The sequence below is a fragment of the Phyllobates terribilis genome, unplaced genomic scaffold (genome assembly GCF_046119375.1).
Source record: "Phyllobates terribilis strain yellow unplaced genomic scaffold, ASM4611937v1 Scaffold_7__3_contigs__length_470593459, whole genome shotgun sequence".
Lineage (NCBI taxonomy): Eukaryota > Metazoa > Chordata > Amphibia > Anura > Dendrobatidae > Phyllobates > Phyllobates terribilis.
This window is the reverse complement of record NW_027362767.1, coordinates 306962853-306990192: the sequence shown is the minus strand read 5'-3', so window position 1 is coordinate 306990192 and position 27340 is coordinate 306962853. Positions and strand designations below refer to the sequence as shown.

The 27340-nt window shown below is 41.6% G+C and overlaps 1 protein-coding gene across 3 annotated transcripts in view; it reads right to left on the bottom strand.

Annotated features, from left to right (window-relative positions):
• Positions 1-27340, bottom strand: part of GRIA3 (glutamate ionotropic receptor AMPA type subunit 3) — a 450644-nt gene that overhangs the window by 39927 nt on the left and 383377 nt on the right. For all 3 annotated transcript variants that reach the window (XR_012247463.1, XM_073641082.1, XM_073641083.1), the window contains exons 10-11: positions 17038-17244; positions 4785-5158 (exon numbers count right to left, since the gene is read on the bottom strand). Coding sequence is in view for 2 of the 3 variants with exons in the window: in XM_073641082.1 (XP_073497183.1) it covers positions 4785-5158; positions 17038-17244 (581 nt within the window). In the remaining variant the exon portion in view is untranslated. The remainder of the gene's footprint in view (positions 1-4784; positions 5159-17037; positions 17245-27340) is intronic.

Below are 27340 nucleotides of genomic sequence, written 5' to 3'. Positions count from 1 at the left end.
CATTACAAGTACACAGATACCAAACATGCATTTTTTATTTAAGTGGTGAAAAATAATTTTGAAATTTGTATGAAAAAAGGTTTTTGCGTTTGTCATCATTTTCCTAGACCCATAGTGTTTTTATTTTTCGGGATCTGGGGCCGGGTGAGGGCTTATTTTTTTGTGCCCTGAACTGATGTTTTTACTGATACTATTTTGGGGTAGATACGATGTTTGGATCACCTCACATTGCATTTTATTTTATTCTCGTTACGCCATTTCTCATTATTATATAAAACCTAATTTATAGACATCTTTGGTTAGATTTCTTTGCCTGTGTGGACTGGATGGGTTGTTACAGACATCTGGTGAGAATTTCATGTCAATAGCACCTTTAAAAATATATTTACTTACAAAATTGGTGACGTGGTTAATACTTATTTCACCCGCTGTATATCAAAAATATATCATGGTGAAAACAAAATGTCTAACTCTGTATAATTTTCAGAAAATTTACTGACAATGTGAAAAGAGCATTTTAATTTTTTTTTTCAACTATAAACCCCAAAATTATAAAAATAAGATAATTATTTGTTTAAAACTTATGAGGAAAGAAACCTGCATTGGTCACAAAAAAAGAAGATACATTATGTTGATAGCTAGCCCAAAAAATAAAAAAGTTATAGCAGCTAAATTAAAATGTATTACACACTGTGTCTGGTCCTTAAGACTTAAAATAATCGGAACCCCAATTGGATAATTCCAAACCCCTTCTGTTGCAGTTTTTAGTATTAGGTGAAACTAGAATTGTAACTTTGGCCATTCATGTAATTGTTTATTTAACTTAGAAAAAGCCACAGCCACCAAATTAGTAATAATTTCTCTTTAAGATGCAGAAACAACACGTGACAGAATAAGACAATTTTGAAGCTTTCCATGTGATGTCACAAAGCTTATTTGCCGGTCTTTCCAATTGGGCAAAAACATGATCAACAGCAGATTAAATACTATCAACACTAGCAACAGATACAGGGAATACAGAGAGGCAAAAACTAAGGAGAAAGGAAAGAGAGATGTAAAGAAGTTTCCAGCTCTGAAATTCACATTGTTGGTGGAAGCTTTAAATAAAACTTATCATTGAATTCTAGAACAAAATTTTTAATTAAAAAAAGACAGAGCCCTCGAGAATGCCTCAATGTTTTTTACTTTTTTTTTTAATTACTGAAAAAGTTAAAGTCTCATCAGAAACTTCAAATATAATTTTAGAGACAATACTGGCCTAAAGTGACCTATGCCTACATACCCGCGCACTTGGCATGATAATGATTTCTAGGGTTAGAGCCTGATGAGCACAGTGCAGTTTGGAGGCAATTATTTTTCAGTCAAAACCATGAGTCTAAAAAGAGAGAAGAATAATATAGGAAAAGTTTCTACCTTTCCTATTTTAAGATCCCAAACTGGTTTTGACAAAAAATAACAAAACACAAATACTGCATCAAAAGCACACGGCATTGGGATCTTATTACATCTCAATTATCTGCTTTGAGTCTATACTTCCTTGTCGTACAGATTTTGTGTGACGGAAAAAAACATGCTTTGCTCTACAACATAGCATTAGAGTCCCAAATTACATTCAGAGCACCCAAATACATTAAAACATCTCACTTGTCCTTGAGTTGTCTTTGGTATTGAAGCTCCGTTTTTTTTTAAAAAAAGTTATTAAAGATGAACTGTAATAAACCCCCCAAAAAATATGTAGATGGGTGTTTTTTCAAGTAAGTAATATTCGTGTATAACGAACAATATCTGAAAATACCATAACTTTTATTGATGCAAATCATTAAAAACATACAACATTCCAGTGGCAATGAATATGTTGGTGGAGGGTCAAGAAACACCCCCGGAAGAAGGCACAGGGCCGAAACGCGCGTAGGGGTGGCAGCACCATAGACTGACTAACACATGTGTGTAGTTGTAGCATACTGGTATATGAATTTAGGTGTGGGATGGCTTTTATGCAATTGTACAATGCACTGTGCACTTTAACACCTATCATGATCCAGATATAGGAAATATATATTAATCTTTGAGTGGATACTTTGCTATACCCCTTTTGATTGTCTGTACCGTCATTTATAAGCTTCCTCCTCATGTGGATATCTTTCTGTGATGCCTTTCTTGGCCCACCACTAACATATTCGTTGCCACTGGAGCGTTGTATGTTTTAATGATTTGCATCAATAAAATTTATGGTATTTTCAGATATTGTTCGCTATACGTCTTTTTTCTTTTTTGATTTGCCTTTTGATTGACATTGAACAGTGTAATTTTGTCCTGATTTATTTAATTACACATGTATACGATCCTGGTGGTCATTTCTTTTGTCTAAGTAATATTCATGGTAGGCTTCACACGTCTGACATTCATGGTGCGATGCCCAGAACAGCCTTGGTTTTCTTGAGTCACACTCAACAGCTTCTTCGACATATATGAGGCTGTTGAGTTTTACATTGTGGTCCATATAATGACTGTGAATATCAGGAGTGTGAAATTGGCCTAATCTTGCACCACCCATTTAAGACAAATGACAGCACATTTTTTTATCTCTATGCACTCTTTACCTAAAGTATTATGCCAGATTGCAAAAATAGTTTTTTAGAAACATCTTCATTTTAATCCATGGGTTGTGTGTAGTATTGCTGCTCAGTACCACTCACTAGAATGGTGTTGACTTGCTGTACCAGACACATCACATGAAAAAGTTTAGGGATGTTTCTACAAAAGAAGCAGATTTGTTTTCCAATCTAAAACAACCATTTTAGATCCATAATTTGTGGTTAGACTTTACTGCCAAGACTAGTGTTTCAACAATTGTTGAAACACATTAAAGTTCACATTTATTTCAATTTATTTCAAATGATTTTGTTCCCTGAAAGAGGACAAAACAAACCAGATTATAATGTTCCTCTTTGTAAGTAAAATAACATGATGACGCGATCAGTGAACAAAATGTTATAATTTTAAGATTTTGTTTGGTTGATCAAGCACAGCATGTGAAATTGAGTGGTGCTGTTTCCTCAAAAAAAATGACTCATTTACCAATCCTGCACAACCCCTTTAATTTTGTGCATTTATATATTTAGAATTATTATTATTATTATTAATATTATTATCAGCGTCAGACTGGGGTGCCAAAGGCCCACCAGTAATCATGACTCAAGGATGGCCACTGTTCAGCTAAATGCTAATATTACAGTACCCTAATTCACAAATGTACCTATGCGTCTATATAATAATACACTGGGTAGTTTGTTAATTGAATAATGAGATGTTGCTTTTGTCTTTAAATAGAGAATCAAGTATGCTGTGCCAACTTCTGCTATTTTAGAAGCCCTACGCCTGCACAGGGGCCCACCGGGGGATTTACCTGTTCCCCTGTGAGCCAGTCTGTGCCTAATTATTATTATCATTACTATTAATAAATTGTTTTATTTTTCATTGGAAGAGAAGGACATTCTTCTGCTGAATGAATGCTAAGCACAGTCACAGTTTTAGTCAAGTAACTGTATAAAGTTGAACAGAGAAAATTTTAATGGGATGGACCAAAAATGCAATGTTTGAAAGGACCCTACTGACTGGTTCTACCTGGTCCGAAAAGTATCTTGGACTTTAACATTCCATATTCTTTGCTTTCTCAGTTAATGAGTCATTCTCAGAAGGGTCTGGTGGTGGTCTATGTCTCTTTTCTCATTGAAATAAATATATTTATTTAAATGTTTACAATGGATTCCGGAGAGATAGCTGTCAGTCAAATGAGCGATCAGCCGCTGGATATCTCATATGCATATCCAACACATGGTGCAAAACTGCATCAAAATGATGCTGTTAGAACAAGACCTCAGGGTGTTCTGCCAACTTTTAAAATACTATTTTTTTCGAGTCTGGAAGAGTCTTAGAAACGAAGCTTGGGGGTATAATATCAAGATCATCATCAGACCTTCAAAATGTAAAAGGAATTTCCCTGATTTATTTTTAAATGTTCATTTCTTAGTTTACTTTCGCAGATGTGTTCAGAGATTTGCATGCAAATGACTTATGAATATGGTAAAAAGTGTATATATAAATGTTAGAGTTGATCTAAAATGAGCTTTTTACATATCTGGGAGCAGTTTTGGTTCCTTCGCTGCACATTTTAGATAGACACTACTGTACATTGACAATTTGTATTTAGTTTTATGGCATAGTAAATAAGATTGTTGATTTAACAGCCAATTGAAGCATGCACAATAAACAGCAGGGGTACAGCAAAGGGGAATATAGACCAAAAATAAAGAAAAGCATAAGGAATATGGAAAACAAAAATGAAAATAGTGTGAGATGACAAGCGTGAACTGAAGACAGAGGTAATTAAACTGCTGTTGCATGTGTCTTCAGAGCAATCAGCTGCTACTTTTGCATAGCAACATATGTTATATGCACCAAGCAGATGACCGTAAAATGAGATATGCAGCAAAAACACGGTAGAACTCCAAGCATTGCTAAAACATAAAGACCCTATGCATTTTACAGTCTCAACATGGTGAATATAAGTTTTAATGAACATGTATAAAGAGCATAGAGGTCTATACCCACTATACATGATAGTTGGTGGCAAGCAATGGGTTTAATGATGAAGCTTAACACTTAGTGGAATGTGAAGCATAAAAGAAAAATTCTAGAGTTAGAAAATAAGAAACATATATACACCATGGCATCCATTTATGACCATAAAATGCAAAAAGGTGATGGAGTGATATGAAACAAACCTTGGAGAAATATCGCATCCTTGCTGCATAAAGGCACCCAGGGAAAACCATAGGCTGTTAAATATCCCAAACTCATTTGGAGGGTCAGGAGGGTTCTGAGGGTCACGGGCTTCATCTGTATCCTCCAAGTGCCATTCATAGGGACTGAATCTGCTGACTAGGAAAAGAACTACACTGACTCCAATGTAGGCAAAAACTATACACATCCAGATTTCATAGGCCAAGGGATCCAGGAAGGAGAATACTCCTGGTTTTGATTTTTGAGGCTTCTTAATCATGATGGAGATGCCCAGGCTCATAAATGGTTTTGAAAAATCAATCACTTCTTCTCGTACCAGAGTAATGGTGAGAGGGGCGACTGCTATGTCTGCTCTCTGAAAAAAAAAAGAAAAATTTCAGTAAGTGCCAATATATTTGGTAAAAGAAGACATTTTTTGTTACCAAATTCCTCACATAACTCTTATAATTATTTTTTTTTTTTATTTGCATGAAAACTTTTCCAGAGATTTTCTGTGAAACGGCAGATAAACCTACTACACCAGCTAAATTCAGGTCCAATGTATCAGTTTTTAGGCAGGTTATTTGGGGGCCTCTGCAACAAGAAAGTAGGCAATTTTTGAACTGAGCTATACTATACACATCACATCTATATGCTTGTTTCCCTTATACACTTAGAACTTCTGTGTGCTGTATAGATTCATACATCGCTCATTGGTTTTCCAAATAGACATTATTTTGGCATCTGTTTGAACCATTTAAATATAGGGTTAGGTGACAATATATACTTGTATCATTCTTTTCTAACCACATGTAGGCGGTGTTAATAGACTACTGATCGGCAACATGTTTATTTATTATGCTTATTTATATAGCGCCATCATATTCCGCAGCGCTTTACATACATTATCATCGCTGTCCACATTGAGGCTCACAATCTAGATTCCCTATCAGTATGTCTTTGGAGTGTTGGAGGAAACCGGAGAACCCGGAGGAAACCCATGCAAACATGGGGAGAACATACAAACTCATTGCGGATGTTGTCCTTAGTGGGGTTTGAACCCAGGACCCTAGCACTGCAAGGCTGCAGTGCTAACCACTGAGCCACCGTGTTAATTGGCGGTGATTAAATAGCCTGTTTAAAGGGAACCTGTCATGTGAAAAAAAGCTATTAATCTGTTTATATGGTGTTAATCTGCAGGTTAATAGTGTTCTGCGTAGAGAAGAAACAGTGGTATCTGCTCACCAAGTGCAGGAAAATGCCTTGATTAGGGTGCAATGCACAGGGACTTTAGACCAGGTCCTTGGTAATGAATGTATCAAAAGAAAAGTGATCCAGCATCCGCAGCAAAATGGGTAAGTATATCAAAACATCACTTTTATTGCGACCATTAAAGACGGAAGATTAAAAAGTCATGTGAAAAAGTAGGGGGAAGAGAAGGAAGACACCAGGTCTACATGTTTCGAGCTCAACCGCTCTTAGTCCTGACCTTTGTCATGTGACTTTTTAATCCTCCGTTTTTAATGGCCGCAATAAAAGTGATGTTTTAATAGAATTCTGAACCTGCTGAGCACCCGTATTTAGAGCCTAAATTAACTTTATTCCTCCTGGCAGCTTTTGGGCTTCAGTCATGGAGGTGGCGCTGGCGCGGCTTCAGTCACCGCTCAGTATATAGAGAAAGGCGACTGTAACCGGGCCCCCAAGACTGACTGACAGCAGGCTCAGCATTAGGGAGGGCTGTCAGTCAGTGTGGGGGTGCATTTACAGCCACTACTCTCTATAATTAAAGCATTGACTGAACCCATGCCAGAGCCGCCTCCATGACTGAAACCCAAAGGATGCTGGGAGGAATAAAACTAATTTCCTCCCGGCAGTGGGGCTCTAAGTGTGAGCGCTGGGCAGGGTCAGAACACTATTAACCAGCAGATTCACTCCATATCTGGAGGGTAATAGTGTTTTTCATGTGACAGGTTCTTTTTAAACAGGTCGACCACACTTCAGATGCACACAGAACGATCAATAATAGATTTTTCTGTACACATAGGCTGCTATTGTTCTCAGCCGCATTAGTCCCCTTCTACACAGGATGTGCTACTGAGAATGATGATCTTTTAAGAAAGTCAAAAGATCATTTTACCTGACAAACGAGCGTTTTGATCACTTGCCGGTTGATTGGCAGCCTGTTTACACTGTGTGATGGAAAACAAGAATTTCAAGGAACGCTTATTCACGATAATCAACCAGGGCAAACCAGCTTTAGGCTGCTATAAGTAAATAATACAGCCTCCCCGGCTGCTATAGTCATCCCTGTGCTTTAGGGTATTAGTCGCAACATAGTCTTAGCATTTAACTAATTTAAACAGTAAATACATATATAAAAAAGAAGCCCAAAATATTGACTTGTACAAGCGGTTTGTTGAATATTTGCCAAAATACAATCAGTAAGCATATAGTTTCATTGCTTATTAAAGGGATGTATCATTTCCATAACCCTTTTTCCAACTGAGCTTGGTGCTGACCATTTCTCCTGCAGGACATTGTACTGTGCCATTGAAAAATGTAGAATGACATCCACTTCATTCAAGTGACTGTCTAATTATGTAATATAGGGAAGGACCTGTTGTGCCAGAATTTGATCTACTTTTTGCTAGTTACTCTCCACTCTAAGTCACAAAGTAGCGTCTTAAGAAAGGATCATTCATGTAAGTCATTCATATGACAACCAATTGAACTTTTCATTTATTGTAACATTATTATGGATTGTATTAACTATAGATATCATCATCATCATTAAATAAAAGTCTATTAAACATAAACATTTTATGACTAATCTTAATAGTAAATGCAACAATTTACAATGGAGTCTAGATTTTAAGGATATATTAACATTTCCTGTTATATAATAAATACAAAAACACATACAAGAATGTGATAATTAATAAGTAACTGCTTCAACATCAAAAGAATGGTAAAATGTTCCTACTTCTGGGCTGGACAGCCTCATATTTTGTATTTAAGATCATAAATCAAGCATGAATCCATTTAGAATTGCGCATGTAGCAGACATCTTAAGAAAAGTGCTGGTTTTGTTTCTTTAAAGTGCAGAATTCATTATTATTTGATGACATTCACACCAGCTAACAATCCATAACTCAGGAAACATCACGCATTAAGCTTTTAAGGTAAATCACTTTGGATGATGTACAGCGGTGAAAAAAAAGAATGTAAGCAATTTTTAAACAAGACTCAGGGTCATTATTTTAAAAATATTTCTTGCAGAGGCTAGTGCCAGGACAAATTCAGCTAAACACTGCGCAGGATGTTTTAGAAGAAGATAGATTACTTTTCTCCGAAAGGCATATGAACTGAATTGTCTTTCCCAAACTCAGCTTTGCTTTTTAAATATTTACCGGAGCTGTCTGGAATTTTTTTTTTGTTTTTAGAACTAATTTTTGTTAAATTTTGCATCAATTGGTGAAGATGTTGTAAGTATGTATCTAGGCTAAATTCAAAGTAATTGCCACCCAGCAAAGTACTGGGCTTTAGAAAGATACATAACTAGTCACAATCTGAATTATAGAAGTGTAAAAAATATATTCACATTACGCTACCTCCATGGTGATGTTTCTCAGCTTTGATCCACAAGGCAGATAATAAAGAGAGTCCAGCATTAATGATTGATGCATCGGCAATAATTAAATCACTTGTGCACTTAGCCACCACTGTAAATAACATTAAAGAGAAGGCTAAATAGGATAACTCTGTCCTACATATGTGGTTTTCTTTACCTTTCCTCCTGGCTGAACATATACTGAATGAGTGAGGCTAGGTGAACTTTGACAAAAACATAAATTGGCGTTACTCAGTCGGGAGTAGTTTATGCTATATGACAATAGGTAGAACAGAGCTCTGTACACAGATATGTCTTACGCAGAGAGGAAGAGAACTAGAACTCTAGCACCATCTATTGGAAATAGCAATTCTAAAAGTCAATATCGACCCTTTAGTGAGCCTTGCCATATGACTTAGGATAAAAGCCAAACCAGAATCTCAATTTGCAGACACATGTTTTGGGTTGTTGCCCCTCATACCCTTCTTCATATTTAATTTCCCAGAGGAGCATTGCATGGCCTATAAGTCTCCTTACACTGGTATGTCAGACATGTCATTCTCCACACGGAGAAATGCTACCTCTTAGACTCCAGTCAGAGTCTTCTCATGCAGCCACATCATATCTCATGCTGTGCACTGAGGAGGGGCAACACCTCGAAACATATATCTTCAAATTAAAATTCTGGTTTGGCTTTTATCCTAAGTCTCATTGAATGGGTTAATATTGACTTTTAGAATTGCTATTTCCAAGAGGTGTAACTAGAGTCCAAGTGCTCTTCCTCTCTGAAGAGGTAACTTGCATATTTAACTTCCCAGAGGAGCATTACATGGCCAAAAGGTCTCCTTACACTGGCATGCCACTCTCCACAAAGAAAAATGTAACCTCTTAGACCCAAATATGTCTTGAAACAGTATCATTTTTATTTTCCAGATCAAGGAAAAAACACCATATATGAAGCAAAATATATTTTACCCAATGTTTTGGGTCAAGAGACCCTTCATCAGGCGTAATAGTGTGTGAGAAACTTCATGTTTGCGCTTTACGACCCTTCTGTGCTCACCTAGTGGTTGGAATATATTTGGAAGCCTGTTGAGGATATTCCTTAGTATGCTACAATAATTTTTTTACATTTATATGGTGAGAAATTGGAGTTTTTAACAATATTCACAAAGAGATAAGGGTGGACACATCTGTCAGAGTGGGGCGCCTTGCAAAGAGGGACTTTGTCAATCCAAGCTCATCAGGACACACTTGAGCAGCCTTGTGCTTGAATGTCTGACACATATTGCATTAGTTACCTTAAAACTCATGGGGATATCTTTGGTTGGGTGTATCTTGTCCTGTAACTAGGGCAGATTGCAGTTGTTTTCTGAAGCCTGATCGCCAGTTCTGCTTCATTTTAATCACTTGCTTTTCTAAGTAGCAAATTCTATTAAATCTTTTTGATGGAGTCATTGGAACTTTACAGTGTGACTGGAAACTAACATAAAGAACAAGCTTAAACTTGTTTGAGGGCCTCAGTACAATATAAAGAAAAGCTATTCAAGTACTGATAACAGAAAATGCAATGTCAAGCTAAGTACAAGCCTATCAGAGAACGCAGCTTAAACACAAAGCTCCATTCCAAGTGCTTTAATTTGTCTTAATATTGGCGTTTCTACCAGTAAATTATGTAAAATGACTGACAAAGCGAAAACGCTCTTTAAAATGAATCCTCCGGGGAATAATAGGATAGCAGTACAATTCACATAAAATAGCAATGAGATAACATTACACTTTGCTACATTACGATGCAGATTTTCCTACAGAAAAATAAATCAATGTTTTTCTTTTGATAAGTCGGAATATGAGGCCAGCTCTTTAAACACACAAGCGCAATCAATATGTATTGACTTTTCAATGGATCAATAAAGTCCCCTCATAAAATGTGACCTCTGAAGGACTAAAAGGCATTTTCAAGCAAAAATTTATTTACTGTTTAACTAAAAGGTTGTGCTCTATATAAGTCAATTTTTGGTCAAGCTGTGATAATACTACAGATCATGTAATATAGGGAGAAGGAGGTAAATGGTTGAAATGAATTAGTATAATCACATGGATTGTAACAATGACATCCATCATTAAGACGTTGCATTTATGAGCAGATACGGCTCTATCTCTAGTAATCTTTCAGGGTTTGTTTCCTAGAAATCCATTTTCTCAGTGTTCAGTGAACGCTTATTTCTCAATTAGATTTTGACTAATAATGGTATAGCTTTGTCATAGTGAAGACTATGCTGCTTGGAGGATGAATAGATGCAATTAACATGAATTAACACCTTATTCAGTGGCTGTTTCCCCAATCATCTATCAATCCATCTATGTTGCTATTTGTATATAAATATATAATACTGTTTGATAAAGAAAGTTTATAGGTTACATCATCTATATACATAAAGAGCTTAATGTTGAGGTGAGTCTGAGAAAAACATCAGCTGCAATTACTTTAGTAGGTCAGAGGGGCAGCATACAGAGAGATTTCCACGCGATCTGCCCTGGGCAATTCACTTTTTGAATTGGCGAACGTCTCTGTAATCTTCTTAATTTTATTTATGTTTTCCGTAATGCCATTTACTAATTTATTAATTATGACAACTTTGTTGTTTATCGTGTAAAAAGGCTGAAAGTAGATAGACATGGGTAATTTGAGCTAGTTTTTATTACGTAGAGCACACTTTTCTAGCTTTCAAAACTTGTTTGTTTTGGAGCTTGGGTTGCTAGTACTTATATGAAAACCCATAATATATTACAGCCTTGAACCATTGCATTAAGTGCTATAGGCATTGTCTAGTTGTGATGACCTATTTTTAAAAGGCCATCATACACAATAGAGAAAAGTAGGCCAAATTTTGGTGAGACCAGGCGTCCATCTAATGACTATTGTCTCTTCAGACTCCAATCTGACTCCAATTTCCCAATTGAAGACAGTCTCTTCAGAGAGGAAGAGGACTAGAACTCTAGTGCTACCTAAAGGAAATAGCTATCCGAAAAGTCAATATCGACTCTCCAACAAGCCTTGTCACATGACTTAGGATAAAAGCCAGAATCAGAATCTCAATTTGCAGATACTGTGTTTCGAGATACTGCCCCTCGTCAGTGCAAAGTGTGAGAACTGGTTTGGCTATGTGAGAGGCATCTGACCGGAGTAACGTTTCTCCTTGCGGAGAGTGACATGTTAAGCATGTCAAGGTGAGGAGACTTTTAAGAGGAGCACTGCGGCTCACCTTGACATACTTAAAATGTCACTCTCTGCAAGGAGGAATGTTACCTCTTGGATCCCATTGACAACAGATACAGTGCTGGCCAAAAGTATTGGCACCCCTGCAATTCTGTCAGGTAATACTCAGTTTCTTCCTGAAAATGATTGCAATCACAAATTCTTTGGTATTATTCTCTTCATTTAATTTGTCATCAATGAAAAAAACACAAAAAGAATTGTCCTAAAGCCAAATTGAATATAATTCCACACCAAACCTAAAAAAGGGGGTGGACAAAAGTATTGGCACCCTTTGAAAAATCATGTGATGCTTCTCTAATTTGTGTAATTAACAGCACCTGTAACTTACCTGTGGCTCCTAACAGGTGTTGGCAATAACTAAATCACACTTGCAGCCAGTTAACATGGATTAAAGTTGACTCAACCTCTGTCCTGTGTCCTTGTGTGTACCACATTGAGCATGGAGAAAAGAAAGAAGACCAAAGAACTGTCTGAGGACTTGAGAAACCAAATTGTGAGGAAGCATGAGCAATCTCAAGGCTACAAGTCCATCTCCAAAAACCTGAATGTTCCTGTGTCTTCCGTGCGCAGTGTCATCAAGAAGTTTAAAGCCTATGGCACTGTGGCTAACCTCCCTAGATGTGGATGGAATAGAAAAATTGACGAGAGATTTCAACGCAAGATTGTGCGGATGGTGGATAAAGAACCTCGACTAACATCCAAACAAGTTCAAGCTGCCCTGCAGTCTGAGGGTACAACAGTGTGAACCCGTACTATCCGTCGGCGTCTGAATGAAAAGGGACTGTATGGTAGGATACCCAGAAAGACCCCACTTCTTACCCCGAGACATAAAAAAGCCAGGCTGGAGTTTGCCAAAACTTACCTGAGAAAGCCTAAAACATTTTGGAAGAATGTTCTCTGGTCAGATGAGACAAAAGTAGAGCTTTTTGGGAAAAAGCATCAACATAGAGTGTACAGGAAAAAAAAAGAGGCATTCAAAGAAAAGAACACGGTCCCTACAGTCAAACATGGCGGAGGTTCCCTGATGTTTTGGGGTTGCTTTGCTGCCTCTGGCACTGGACTGCTTGACCGTGTGCATGGCATTATGAATTCTGAAGACTACCAACAAATTTTGCAGCATAATGTAGGGTCCAGTGTGAGAAAGCTGGGTCTCCCTCAGAGGTCATGGGTCTTCCAGCAGGACAATGACCCAAAACACACTTCCAAAAGCACTATAAAATGGTTTTAGAGAAAGCACTGGAGACTTCTAAGGTGGCCAGCAATGAGTCCAGACCTGAATCCCATAGAACACCTGTGGAGAGATTTCAAAATGGCAGTTTGGATAAGGCACCCTTCAAATATCAGGGACCTGGAGCAGTTTGCCAAAGAAGAATGGTCTACAATTCCAGTAGAGCACTGTAAGAATCTCATAGATGGTTACCGGAAGCGGTTGTTCGCAGTTATTTTGGCTAAAGGTTGTGCAACCAAGTATTAGGCTGAGGGTGCCAATACTTTTGTCCGGCCCTTTTTTGGAGTTTTGTGTGAAATGATCAATAATTTTATTTTTGCTTCATTCCCTTTTGTGTTTTTTCCTTGCAAGCAAATTAAATGAAGAGAATAATACCAAAGAATTTGTGATTGCAATCATTTTCAGGAAGAAACTGAGTATTATCTGACAGAATTGCAGGGGTGCCAATACTTTTGGCCAGCACTGTACATGCTCAGCTGAGCTGAGTGTGCAAGTGTAGGGGAGAATTGGGAGAGATAGCTGTCAGCCCATAGTTATCAAAGGAGGCATCTTAATTTGTGTGTTCTTTTGAAACAATCTCTGTCCAGGGTGTTTCATTACCAATAAAGTAGGGAGTAACCAAAGAACATAATGCTCTACCAGAGTGGATAATCACACAAGCTAACAGAGGGGGATAAATCAAATAATCTTTTTAATCCTTTCTCTGTCAAAGATGTATCTCATATGTCCTTGCAAGGTGGCAATTTAGTAGACAAGGTTGTATGAGATATGTCCTGGCTACTTATGGCAATTCAATCTTGATTGCAACCTTGATTTAGAGCTTGTTATAAAGCTGAGAGTCTTTGAATCCAGCAGGAGATATCATGGATTAAAGTAAGAGCTGCACGTGAGTCTACAGCTTTCACTCCCAACTCTCACTTTAACTTGTGATATCTAAGGCGACTTCAGCTGCACTTCTGCTGAGTCTTTCAGCTCAAAAAACAAGTCCTAAATTGTTGATGTAGCTGCAAACCAATTTGAGATACAGCCTGTTAAAAGTACCCTCCATACTCTTTCAATTTCAGCCAGTGTGACGAAGAAGCTGACAGGCTGCTGTAAAGATATATTAAATGCCGACATAGGTACAAAGTGGCATTATTACTTTTTATGGGGCAATTGATACTTTCTAATAGGGGAATTTATAGGGACACTCAGAGGGGATAATTTGTTTTAACGGAGCACTCTGGGGTCATTTTTACCAATTGCCTTCCCTGGGTTCTGGCAACCTACTCTATGCTACTGATTGCCACCACACACATTAGTCTCTGTCTCCAATTAGGGTTCAGTTCTACTTTCCTTAGTTTAGACACACACTGGAGTGAATTTCATTGGAATTCAAGTCTGTAATATTAACAAGAAAAATGCAGTAACTTGTAACTAAATATCATGATTTGTGGTAACTCAATAGCTTTTAACTGTCTTTTTAAAATGACTCTGGGTATCTTGTATTTTTATCTGCAAAGTATGATTCGACAGGGCAAAACGGATATACTGTAAAAACTTTAATAATAAGATTTCTGTTAAAATGCAAAAAGAGCTAAGAGAGAATGTGACAAAATTTGGATTCAATAAATTGAGTGGATTTTACAGGGAAATTTGATTCCCCCGTGAATCTATTAATTGAATGCTGTTGACTCTGCAGGCCACAGAGCATAGTAAATGTAAGATGTAAAATGAGAAAAAAATCATTCTCACCACACTATTCACTTCTGTGGCTGTCCCTGCTGCTCCCTGCTCACTGTCTGATTCTCCATGCCTCCGTCATACCACATCTCCAGCACGGTGTTCACACTAGGTCGGGACATCTGGCCATTAGCAGGCCCCGCGAGTTCACAGTGCATGCAGAGTGACCTCTGAGGCCTGCTTGTGGCAGGAAGTCCCAGTGAACACCATGCTGGGAATTGTGGCTCAAGGTCCTGGAGGTCACTGCTCATGCACAGGACCTGCTCATGGGTGAAAGTCCAGGCCTAGAGTGTGGTGCGACAGAGGTGCAAAGAATCAGACAAGGGAAGGGAGCATGGAGTAGCAGGGGTGGTTGGAGAGGTGAGTGGTGAAGTGAGTATGCTTTTTTTTCTTTTTAACCTTTTGCTGTCCCTCTACTGTTCAATAAGATGGCAGTTGCAGCTGGCCACCATTTTACTTAATTCACAAGGAGCGAATTCTAAAAATTCTGTATTCTTCAGAGTGTGGATTTTTGTAAAATTTGAGTAGAATTAAATTCCACTCTAATAAATTTGTCCATCTTTACTAGTGATGAGGGCAAGTGCTGGTTACTGGAGTTTGCCTAGAGTGCTCGGGTATGCACCGAGTATCGCGGGTGCTCGAGTGACATGTTCGAGTCCCCGCGGCCGCATGTTTTGCACTGTTAGACAGCCACAAAACATGCGGCGATTGCCTGACTTACACGGGTAATCCCCGCATATTTTGTGGCTGTCTAACAGTGCAAAACATGTGGCCGCGGGGACTCGAACATGTCACTCGAGCACTCGTGATACTCGTTGCATACCCGAGAACCCTAGGCAAACTCCAGTAATGAGAACTTGCACTCATCATTACTAGGGATTGATAATACACAGGAATGAGATTAGTTTAGCTGCAACATTGAGCAACTGAAAGGAGCACTAAACCTATATAAAAAAAATAAAAAAGGACTGTTGCTATAATTTATAATAATAGATCTAAATATATCAGGATGCTCTCCAACCTATTCATATGTGACATTCAGTAGTAATCATTTGGGATAGGTTTACCATCAAGTATATCTGTTTTTTATTCTTTATCTTATATTACTAGATTTACAGCATTTATAGCATATAATACAGCATCTTATAGAATATTAATAAGATAAGTCCAGGTGAACTATATTTAAAACAAGAATTATCTCTTTAGATTAAATCCTAAAAATATGCCCTTCAAGAAACATTATATTATCTTATATAAAACAATGACTCATTTTCTTCGCTCTCCCACATGTTGCCTAGAGAATCAAAAATTTCCTGGACTTAACAGAAAAACAAGCCCATATGGCTATTGCTGCAATGTTTTACAGTGACTTACCATTTGCCCAGACTGTATTAAAAAAGGAAACTGTATTCAGACAACAGGCGTGCAAATAAAATCAACATTCCCTGCTGTCCACCTACTGATTGGCACTGCAAAGATATATTGCTATGGCTATGCTCATTTCTACTAAGCTTTAACACAAAACCAAGAATTATGTAGCCTGTTCTATAATTATAGATTGAAGATCAATCACATCACATAAAAAAATCAGAGACTGAAATACCCTATTGCTTATAAAACAGCAACTTATTCTGATATTACTGCCATTGTCCCCACTCACAATCAACAATTCCTGTCTGAAGCTTTGGTCCATCGCATAGGAAGCCAACCTTTCTGTTTGGTGAATTAATTAATATGCGATTATATAAAGCAATTTAACATATATTGTCCATAATAGGACGCTAAGCATTCATGTTGGACCCACCTCAAAGCTTTCCAAAGGGAAGTGTTTGGTCTTTAACTACAGTCGATCAAATTTGGTTTGATATGGATTCCAGGTAGAATTAGTCTTTGACTTGGTGAAATCTTCTATTTAGGCCTATTTTACATTACTAACTTCAGAGTTTATTAACGGGAACCTGACAGCTGATACATGCTGCCCAGTCCACAGGCAGCATGTATTGGACACTGCCTGTATAATCTCAGCCATGTATGTTTGACTGTTAAAAGCTGGTAACAGGGAAAGAGCCATATGGGAGACTAGTCAGATACATGGTTCTCCGACAGCTACTCACTTGGAGTAACAGGTTGCACATGCAGGGAGAGACCTGTCACTCAAGGGGAGTGGGCTAGGAGAAGCCGCCGCGGACCCACCTTTCCAACGAGTCTACTTGAAGCTCAGTCCTCAGCATCTATTTAGATATGTTTTCTCTGAAATATCGCAGTGTTTCAGAGTCAAACATACAGTTTATGGCTGATATCATACAACCAGTGTCCGATACATGCTACACATGGATCGGGCAGTTTGTATCAGCTGTCAGGTTCCCTTTAAATCCCATATTACTTGCAATTTTAATGACAGATGTGCATACTTACCCCATATACCAGCTCTCCCACCATTCCATTCCATATCTTAGTCTCTGGGTCGCGAGCTCCATATTTGCCATCTTCGACGATGGAAAGTTTGTATTTTATTCCAACATGTTTTGCAATCTCACTAGCCAGGTCCACGCAGTATCCTTCATACTTATCATTGCCGTCCAGCTGCTCGTAGTTTTTCTTTTTCATGACATATGGATTTTCCTTTAATAAAACAAATTTTGGATCAAGCATATTTAACAGCATATTATTGAAAAGAGGCAGCATTATGTACTTGTTAATGGTCTGCAGATGAAAGGAGGTAGAGTCTGACTCTTCCCATCATTAGATAAATCTATACTTGAGTGGAGTGATCTTTGATCCATACAGATAAAAACTGAAAAGAAATGGGCACAATCTGTCTATTTTTCATGTGCTTATTATTTTTATCAAAGTAATGCAGTAATTTACAACATTACCAACCAAAACATGAAAGTCAAAAGAACTGAATTTGAATAATTTTCTTGTAAAAGCTTCAAAGGTCATTTTGCATGAAAGAATGACTGGCATGAGTCTGAATATTGCTTAGATACCTAGTCCTACTGTGTCTATTATCAATTCACCGCTGATCCAATCCAAGTCATCATTACGGATCATCATCATCAGCAAGTGTCTACCGCAGCTAATCAGTGATCTCAGGGGTGAGGTGCCGTATTTACAGGCATCACCTCTGCAGGCAATCAGTGGCCTGAAATGTAATGTGCTATAACAAGCGGCAAAGCCGCTACATACTGTTCAGTGAAAATAATGAACAATTAACGTCTAACTTTTAAAATTCCTCTTAGTTACAGTATCGTCAACCTCCTGGTCTCCAAATGGCCTTTGCATACAACGTTAATGCGGAAACGTGCAGTTTAAAGCAAGAGGATGTTAGCCAATCATTAGGTACACTGGTTGTGTGTTGACCCAGATGACATTACCACTGTGAAATCTTGTAAAATCATTATTTGGTACATTAACCCTTATCTTGCTTAGGTGCCATTCTCAATGTTGTCAGAGGATGTCTTTGGAGCTCACATCGGTAATTCAGAATGCAGCTATACGCTTGCAGTCAAAATAGTGTACATACAATGGAACTCAGATGGACCCTATTGTAAGTCAATGGTATCTTTTGGGCAACGTTGGTATCCAGTGTCTCATATAACTAGCAAAACAGCCTTAAAAGGCTTGAAAATTCCTTTAAGGAAGATTTTTAAAAATTAGAATAAATAGACTTATGTAAGGGGTCTAAGGAGTAATGTTGCCAAGACAGCATATGGAATCTTATTGGCCATGCATTCTCCTCTGTGAATTTAACCCTCCGTCAGGGGCAACTGATCTGACAGGCGCAGCTCACTTAGTTTAATTTCTCTATTTTCAGTGGTTTGTCTGGGAAACATCCTTCTCCCAGTACCTTCCTAACTTTAAAGGCTGTGTGAAACCTGAGAAGCCATTTATTACATTCCTATTAAGGTAACTGATCACTTTTAGAGCATTGAAATTTAAAAAAAAGGAAAATATAGCCAATTTTCTAGCCTGTGTCTGACAGGCGCAATGCCCTTAAACTCGTTATGAAACATATTGCTCCTGATGGAGGGTTAAGGGGGCATTTTCAAGTTTCGCTGGGGCCCCTACCGATCTAGAAAACTAGGACACTGATAAGCCATGACTGAATGGAGAGGAGGTCAATTATGTGCTCAGCCACTCAATTCATTCGAATGGGAGTGCTTGGGAGCATCTGAGCACAGTGCTTGGCAGCACCATTAAGAAAGAATAATAATATTTTTTATTTCTATAGTGCCAACATATTTTGCAGTACTTTATGAAGCACATGACTGACCACCGTTCCATTCAGCTGGGGATCTTTAGAGCCCCGGTTCTTGGGATTATTGGGGGCTCCATCAGTTGGACCGACATCGATCAAGAAGTTATTCTCTGTCATGCACAGGCGGATATATCATTGGTGCAACCTGTGCAAGAGTTAAGGGGCCCATTTATACCTCAAAAGCAGGTGAAATTGTGCATTATGATGAACTATTGGACTGCAAAAGGTCCATATATTGTTCTTGAACAGGGATCCCCACTTCTGTCTGTGTCCGCTAGTGGGGGCGGACATATCATTGATACAACCTGTGCAGGCTCTCAATTGTGCTTTATGATGAGCTATTGGACTGCAAATGGCCCTTACATTGTTCTTGCACAGGGGCCCGCTTCAGTCTGTGCCTGCCACTGCTGTCATGAAGATACAAATTAGGTCCCAATGAGGCTTATTTGAAATAAACAAGTAATTGCAGCGGCTTTCTTATCTTTGGAAGTGTTCATGGATTAGGATTAGTGTTGAGCGAGCATGCTCGACACTGCTCGGTACTCGCCCGAGCATCTCACTACTCGGGATGTTCGGCGAGCACCGAGCATTTCTGGGTTACTCGGGCGGGAGCTCGGGTCTCCGCCCTGCATGTTTGGCGCTCTTTACAGAGCCAATGAACATGCAGAGATTGCCAGTCAGTCACTGTAATGCCACAGCCATGTTGGTTGAGGGCATTACAGTGATTGGCTGGCCGCACAGCGTCACCTCGAGTATTTAAAACCGGGCGCCGCCATTTTGGACACAGTCGCTCCGGATCAGATAGTGTAGGGAGAGTGCTGCTGAGCTAGGGAGAGATTTATACTGTGAAATAGGTAGTGTAGGGTCTCTAAAGCCAGCAAAATCAAACAAACAGTCCTTCTGAGGACTAATATCCATCCCAGATATCAGGCAGGCAGGCTGTATAGGAGATGCAGTGGTTATACCAACAAACACTGCATTACAGTCCTGTGTGCTGATGCTGCTCAAATTGCTAGACTTAGCCCCAGGTCTCAGGGGCCAGGAAAAATCCTTTTTTTTTCATCTAAATCCTCTTTTTATTTTTTTCCTCAGTCAGACTGTACAAATACCCGTCTTATTAACCTTTTGGTATTTTTTCCACCCCAAAAAAAAAATTGAGTGTGTCTGTGATTGTTCAGACACAAATATATCTGTTTAAAAGATTCTGGTTTTGGCCAGATAACTAGAACTGTGGTTTAGCAGTTCCACGGTTCAGATCTCTGTATTATCCGCTTTTTTGCCTTTTTTCCATAAAAAAAACAGTTTCAGTGTCTCGCTGACTGTTCAGACACAAATATATCTATTTAAAAAAGTCTGGTATATGCCAGGAAATTAGAACTGTGGTTTTCCTCTTCCACGGTTCAAATCTGGGTGTAATCTACCTTTTTGCCTTTTTTACGTAAAAAAAAAAACAGTTTGAGTGTCTTGCTGACTGTTCAGACACAAATATATCTGTTTAAAAGATTCTGGTGTAGGCCAGAGAAATAGAACTGTGGTTTTCCTCTTCCACGGTTCAAATCTGGGTGTAATCCACCTTTTTGCCTTTTTTACATAAAAAAAACAGTTTCAGTGTCTTGCTGACTGTTCACACACAAATATATCTGTTTAAAAGATTCTGGTGTAGGCCAGAGAACTAGAACTGTGGTTTTCCTCTTCCACAGTTCTAATCTCCTTTTTATTACCCTTTTGCCATTAATAGTGTGAGTGTAAGCTATTTTACTTCATTTACAATGGGCAAGGCGCACGGCAAGGGACGTGGAACTGGACGTTCTGGTGATGGTGCGTGCAGAGGACGGGGCCATGGCCAAGGTGAAAATGTGCCACAACCAACAGCCACATCTTCTCGCTCCCTGTTCTTGACCGAATTACTAGGGAAACACACAACAACACCACTATTGCGTACTGATTAGTGTGAACAGGTTATTAATTGGATAGCAGATAATACTTCCAGTCACCTGGGCACCACCACCTCCGGTCTGTCTTCCACACGGTCAAGTTTTAGTAGCCGTGAGTCTCGACCGCATACTCCTCCTCACCCTGATGCTCCTTCCTCCCACCATGTCGAGTGTCGTCAGCAACTGATCCCACAGTTGGACAATCTGAAGAGCTGTTCACTGATCCATTTCCATATTTGGGCCCCTCGTCTGCTCCGCTTGAAGTGGTGGAAAAGGAGATCCCATGTAGCGATGGCCAAATATTTGAACAGCCACGGCCACAGGAAGGCGACGCTGGCAATTTATCACAAGAAGTGGATGATGACGAGACACAATTGCCACGAATTGAGGAGGAGGACCGTGGTGTGGAAGTGGAAGAGGAGGAGGTGGTGGATGATCTAGTAACTGACCCAACATGGCAGGAGGTCACACAGAGCGAGGCCAGCAGCACACAGGGGGAGGGAGGCAGAGTACCCCAACAGGCAGGAAGAAGCAGTGTGGTGGCCGCAGACAGAAGGCAGGCAACCATTCCCGTAACACCAATACGAGGGACGTTGCCAGTACAACCGGTAGGTCTTCCAGAGTCTGGAATTTTTTTAAAGACTCTGCTGATAGCCCCAAAAAGGCCATTTGTACCGCCTGCCAGGCCAGCATCAGCAGGGGTGACAAAACTACCAGCCTGACCACCACCAGCATGATCAGGCACATGTCAGCAAAGCACCCGACTTTGTGGGGCGAACCCCAAGGTCCACGACCAGTGTCAGCGGGTGTCACCACTGCTTCTTCCGCTGTTGTGTATGTAAGAGAACCCCGTGTTGTGCGTGCAAGGCAATCCCCTGTTCATAATGCATGCAAAGATGCCCCCTCCTCTCAGTCTTCACTTGTTATGGCAGTTTCTCAAGAAACAGCATCAACGTCCACGTCCACGTCCCACCGCAGCGTTCAATTATCCATATCCCAGACCTTTGAATGAAAGCGCAAATTCTCAGACAACGCCACACAGGCCATAGTCCTAAATTCGCACATTTCACGACTGCTTGCGTTGGAAATGCTGCCTTTTAGGCTGGTGGAGACGGAATCCTTCCGCATCCTTATGGTGGTGGCCGTCCCTCGGTACTTGGTCCCCAGCCGACACTATTTTGCCCGGTGTGCCATCTCCGCACTACACAAGCACATGTCCCAAAACATCTGCCCTGCCCTCAACACCGCAGTTACTGGGAGAGTCCACCTGACAACGGACACGTGGACAAGTGCTTGAGGCCAGGGATGTTACATCTCCCTGACGGCACACTGGGTAAACATAGTGGAAGCCGGGACCCAGTCGGACCTTGGGACGGAGCACATCCTCCCCACACTGAGGATTGCAGGCCCTATGTCAGTCAGAGTTGCCCCCACAGTGTACAGCTCCTGCGCATCATCCTCCACCTCATGTTTAGCCTCCATCTCAGATATCACCACATCAGTTACAAGCTGGAAGCACTGCAGTACTGCCTCAGCCAAGCGGCAACAGGCTGTGCTGAAACTCATAAGCTTAGGTGATAAACCTCACACTGATTGTGAGTTGTGGACAGCTGTGAAAGAGCAGGCAGATGTGTGGCTGAGACCGCTGAACCTACATCCAGGCATGCTCGTGTGTGACAATGGCCGTAACCTGGTGGCGGCTCTGAGGCGAGGCGAGATCACACACGTACCAAGCCTGGCTCATGTGCTTAACCTCATGGTTCAGCGGTTTCTTAAATCGTACCCCGAGTTGCCAGATCTGCTCATCAAAGTACGCCACCTGTCAGCTCATTTTCGGAAGTCGGCTACAGCTTCCGCCACCCTTGCTGTGTTGCAGCAGCGTTTGCAGCTTCTGGCACACCGACTGGTGTGTGATGTCCCCACACGTTGGAACTCTACCCTCCACATGTTGTAAAGGATTTGTGAGCAGAAGAGAGCAGTTGTGGAGTACCAGCATCAACAAGGCCGTCAATATTCAGTTCAGACTCCACACATAAAACCAAAGGAGTGGACATGGATGTTTGACATATGTACCATCCTGACAAACTTTGAGGAGTCCACCAAGATGGTGAGTGGCGATGACGCCATCATTAGCGTCAGCATCCCACTTGTCTGTCTTTTGCAACGCTCTCTGCAGAGAATTAAAGAGGAGGCATTGCAGCCAGAGTATGATGAGATGGATCAAAAAGCCATAGCGTGTGATTACACACAGCCAGGGCGATTACACACAGCCCAGCCTCATCTTATCCCAACATGCATTGGGGGACAATGAGGGAGAGGAGGAGTAGGAGGATGAGGAGGAGGAAGAACAGGAGCTGGTATCATGCGCTGTAGACGGTAGTACCTGTACAACTGTCATACCGTCGGTTCAGCATGGGTGGCCTGAGGACAGGGGGGAGGAGGAGGAGGAGAGCATGGTCAGTCGTCATCTTGGTGAGGACACGGAAGTCTTGCCCGTTACCAGTCTGGCGGGAATGGCTGACTTTATGTTACACTGCCTTAACCGTGACCCTCGCGTTGTCAAAATGTTGGGTGACAGTCATTACTGGTTGGTGACACTTTTAGACCCCCGTTACAAGGAGAACTTTCACTCTCTTATTCCTGAGGTGGAGAGGTCTACAAAAATGGGGCAGTACCAGAAGGCCCTTGCTTCAGAACTGTTAAAAAAATTCCCATCTGAACACGCTAGTGGCAGAGGTCACAGTTCGTTGCCCAACCAAGGCGTACAGGCGAGAGAGACGCAACTCCAGTCCAGCAGAGGCAGGGGAACACTGTCAACATTCTGAGACAGTTTTCTGAGACCCACCCAGCTTACAGGCCCTGAGGCGCGGGGTACTCTCACAAGGAGTGGAAAGTTTCAAAAGATGGTGAGGGAGTACCTTGCCGACCGTACCTGCATCCTCCATGATTCCTCTGTGCCTTTTAATTATTGGGTATCCAAGCTGGACACTTGGAATGAACTCGCTCTGTACGCCTTGGAGGTCCTGGCCTGCCCTGCCGCTAGCGTGTTATTGGAGCGTGTTTTTAGCGCCGCTGGGGGAATTCTAACTGATAAGTGCTCTCGCCTGTCAACTGACAATGCTGACAAGCTGACCCTTATCAAAATGAACAAGGGCTGGATTGGGCCAGACTTCTCATCACCACCAAATGACAGCAGAGTAACATAAAGTCAAATCTACTGTGTTATTTCGGGAGGTGTATTCCCATGCACCGCTTCACACCCACACATGGGTATACGCTTCCTCATTTCGGCTGTTTTTGCTCTTCTCCTTATCCTCAGCCTCCACCACCACTATACCACCAGGGTGACCGTGGTCCATGTTGCCAGCATGGCAAGTTCCTTCGTCCTAATTTTTGGCAGCTTTTGCTTGGAAGGCATAGGCAAAGACTATGGGAGACCCACTCCCCAATAATGGGAATAATGTTTTTAATATGCTGTACTGCATGGCTCTTGTAAGGGGCATTGCAAGTTCCTCCATCCTAATTTTTGGCAGCTTTTGCTTGGAAGGCATAGGCAAAGACTATGGGAGACCCACTCCCCAATAATGGAAATAATGTTTTTAATATGCTGCACTGCATGGCTCTTGTAAGGGGCATTGCAAGTTCCTCCGTCCTAATTTTTGGCAGCTTTTGCTTGGAAGGCATAGGCAAAGACTATGGGAGACCCACTCCCCAATAATGGGAATAATGTTTTTAATATGCTGCACTGCATGGCTCTTGTAAGGGGCATTGCAAGTTCCTCCGTCCTAATTTTTGGCAGCTTTAGTTTTGAAGGTATAGGCAAAGACTATAGGAGACCCACTCCCCAATAATGGGAATAATGTTTTTAGTATGCTGTACTGCATGGCTCTTGTAAGGGACATTAAAATCGTCTTGTTAAGCTACTGTGACCCCCACGTCTCTTCCAAGGGTCATTGATATTGTCTTTTTATTCCACTGGGACCTCCACGTCTCTTCCAAGGGGCATTAAAACCGTCTTGTTAAGCTACTCTGTACTCCACGTCTCTTCCAAGGGGCATTAAAATTGTCTTGCTAAGCTACTGTGACCTCCACGTCTCTTCCAAGCGTCATTGATATTGTATTTTTATTCCACTGGGACTTCCACCACTCTTCCAAGGGGCATTGATATTGTCTTTTTATTCCACTGCGACCTCCACCACTCTTCCAAGGGGCATTGATATTGTCTTTTTATTCCACTGTAACCTCCACCACTCTTCCAAGGTGCATTGATATTGTCTTTTTATTCCACTGTGACCTCCACGTCTCTTCCAAGGGGCATTAAAACTGTCTTGTTAAACCACTCTGGACTCCACAGCTCTTCCAAGGGGCATTGAAATGTTGTTTTTAATTAACTCTAACCTCCACGACTCTTCCAACGGGCATTGCATTTCCTCCTAATTTTAGTCAGCTTTTGCTTTTCAATGCATAGGCGAACACTAAGGGAGACCTACTCCTCAATAATGGATAGAAGGTTTTTAGTACGCTGTAATCCACGTCTGTTTCAAGGGGCGTTGCAGTTCCTCATAATTTTTGGAAAGCCTTCCATTCACTGCTTAGGCCAACAGTGTATAGGAGACCCAGTTGCTATAAATGGAAAAAACGGTTTAGTTAAGGCCCTCTGACCTCCATGTCACTTCCAAGGGGCATTGGAGTGCCTCGAAATTTTTGGTAGGCATTGCACTCACTGTATATCCTATAACTGTGTAGCCGAACCGCTCCTTTTGGTACAGAAACATATCCTACAAGACATGTGTGGTTGACTGGCCTGATATTGATGTGAATGGTCCCTGTTCCTCCTGCTCTTTCTCCTTTGCCACCACCACATCCATCATTCATCACCTGAAGCTTTTTTTTAACGGGAGTCATAGAACTGGGATAGTAGCAGGAAAACATCCAGCAATCCTCGGAGGAGGAATGATATGCGCCAAAACGCTGACCACCTCAGGCCTAGCCGCTACTACATACATGCACTTGCATTCAAAGGAACAGAAAGCTAAGGAGATGGATGGCCTCATGATCATGAATAATGTACTCATTGTGTAGGAGGCCGACCACAGCTGCTGTCTACCTTCTGAACTTTGTGTTGAAGCCTGATTGACCCAGGACCCGCAATCCTCTATGTCTGGAGGATGTGTTGCATCCCAGTGTCCAACTGTGTCCTGGCTTCCACAATATTAACCCAGTGTGAAGGCGTCAGTGAGATGGACCATCCATGGCCACATTCACTTGTCCACGTGCTTGTGGTTAGGCTGTCCTTCCCACTAAATGCACTGGGGAGGGCACAGGTAATGTTTTGGTATGCGCGCTTGTGTATAAGGCGCACCGGGACAAATAGGGGCGGCTGGGGACCGTTTATGGATACCCGGCCGCCCCCAGGCGGCTGGGGACCGTGTGTGGGCACCCGGCCGCGGGGCAGCTGGGGACCGAGTATGGACACCTGGCCGCCCCCTGGTGGCTGGGGACCAAGCGTGGACACCCGGCCGCCGGGCGGCTGGGGACTGACTATGGATACCAGGCCGCCGACGCAGCCATGATGTGGTGGCCAGATTCCGCCTCCACATGCCTAAAAGGCCCAATTTCAAGTTCAAGCAAGCGAGCAGTATGGTATTGCAGCCTGGGGGTGGGTGGGTGGCAGGCTGCATACTTGCGCTTGCACTGCAAGGAATGGGGGAGGTACAACTGAACACTGCCCTGGGGCAAGGACTTTGAACGGGGATAGTTGCAAGTCTGCAACGACAAGTGCAGGGCGGGAGGAATCTTCGCATGTGCCATGAACTGGGGGTTGGCGTGCACACACTACAGCGGAATAGGCTGTCCTTCCCACTAAATGCACTGGGGAGGGCACAGGTAATGTTTTGGTATGCGCGCTTGTGTACAAGGCGCACCGGGACAAATAGGGGTGGCTGGGGATCGAGTATGGATACCAGGCCGCCAATACAGCCATAACATGGTGGCCGGCGTCTGCCTCCACAAGCCTAAACGGTCTCATTTCAAGTGCAAGCAAGCTAGCAGTATGGTATTGCAGCCTGGGGATGGGTGGGTGGCAGGCTGCACACTTACGCTTGCATTCCAAGAAAACAAAGCAGATGCTAACTTCTATCATCATCATCATGCTCCTCACCTTGGCACTCTCAACTCCCCTGATGGAGAAGCCAGGGCCCACCGGAGGAGTCTCTGGTTGTCTGATGGGCTCGTCCAATGCTGCCCTAAAGCAGGCCAGGCTAAGAAAAGTGTGGGGAAGGTTGCCGGGACAAATAGTGTCAGCTGGGGACTGAGTATGGAGACCTCGCCGCCGACGCAGCCATGAGGTAGTGGCCAGCTTCGGCCTCCTCCAAACTAAAAGGCCCCATTTCAAGTGCAAGCTAGCAGTATAGTATTGCAGCCTGCAGGTGGGTGGGTGGTTTGCTGCATATTTGTGCTTGCATTGCAAGGAATGGGGGAGGTACAATTGAACACTGCCCTGAGACAAGGACTTGCACGGGGA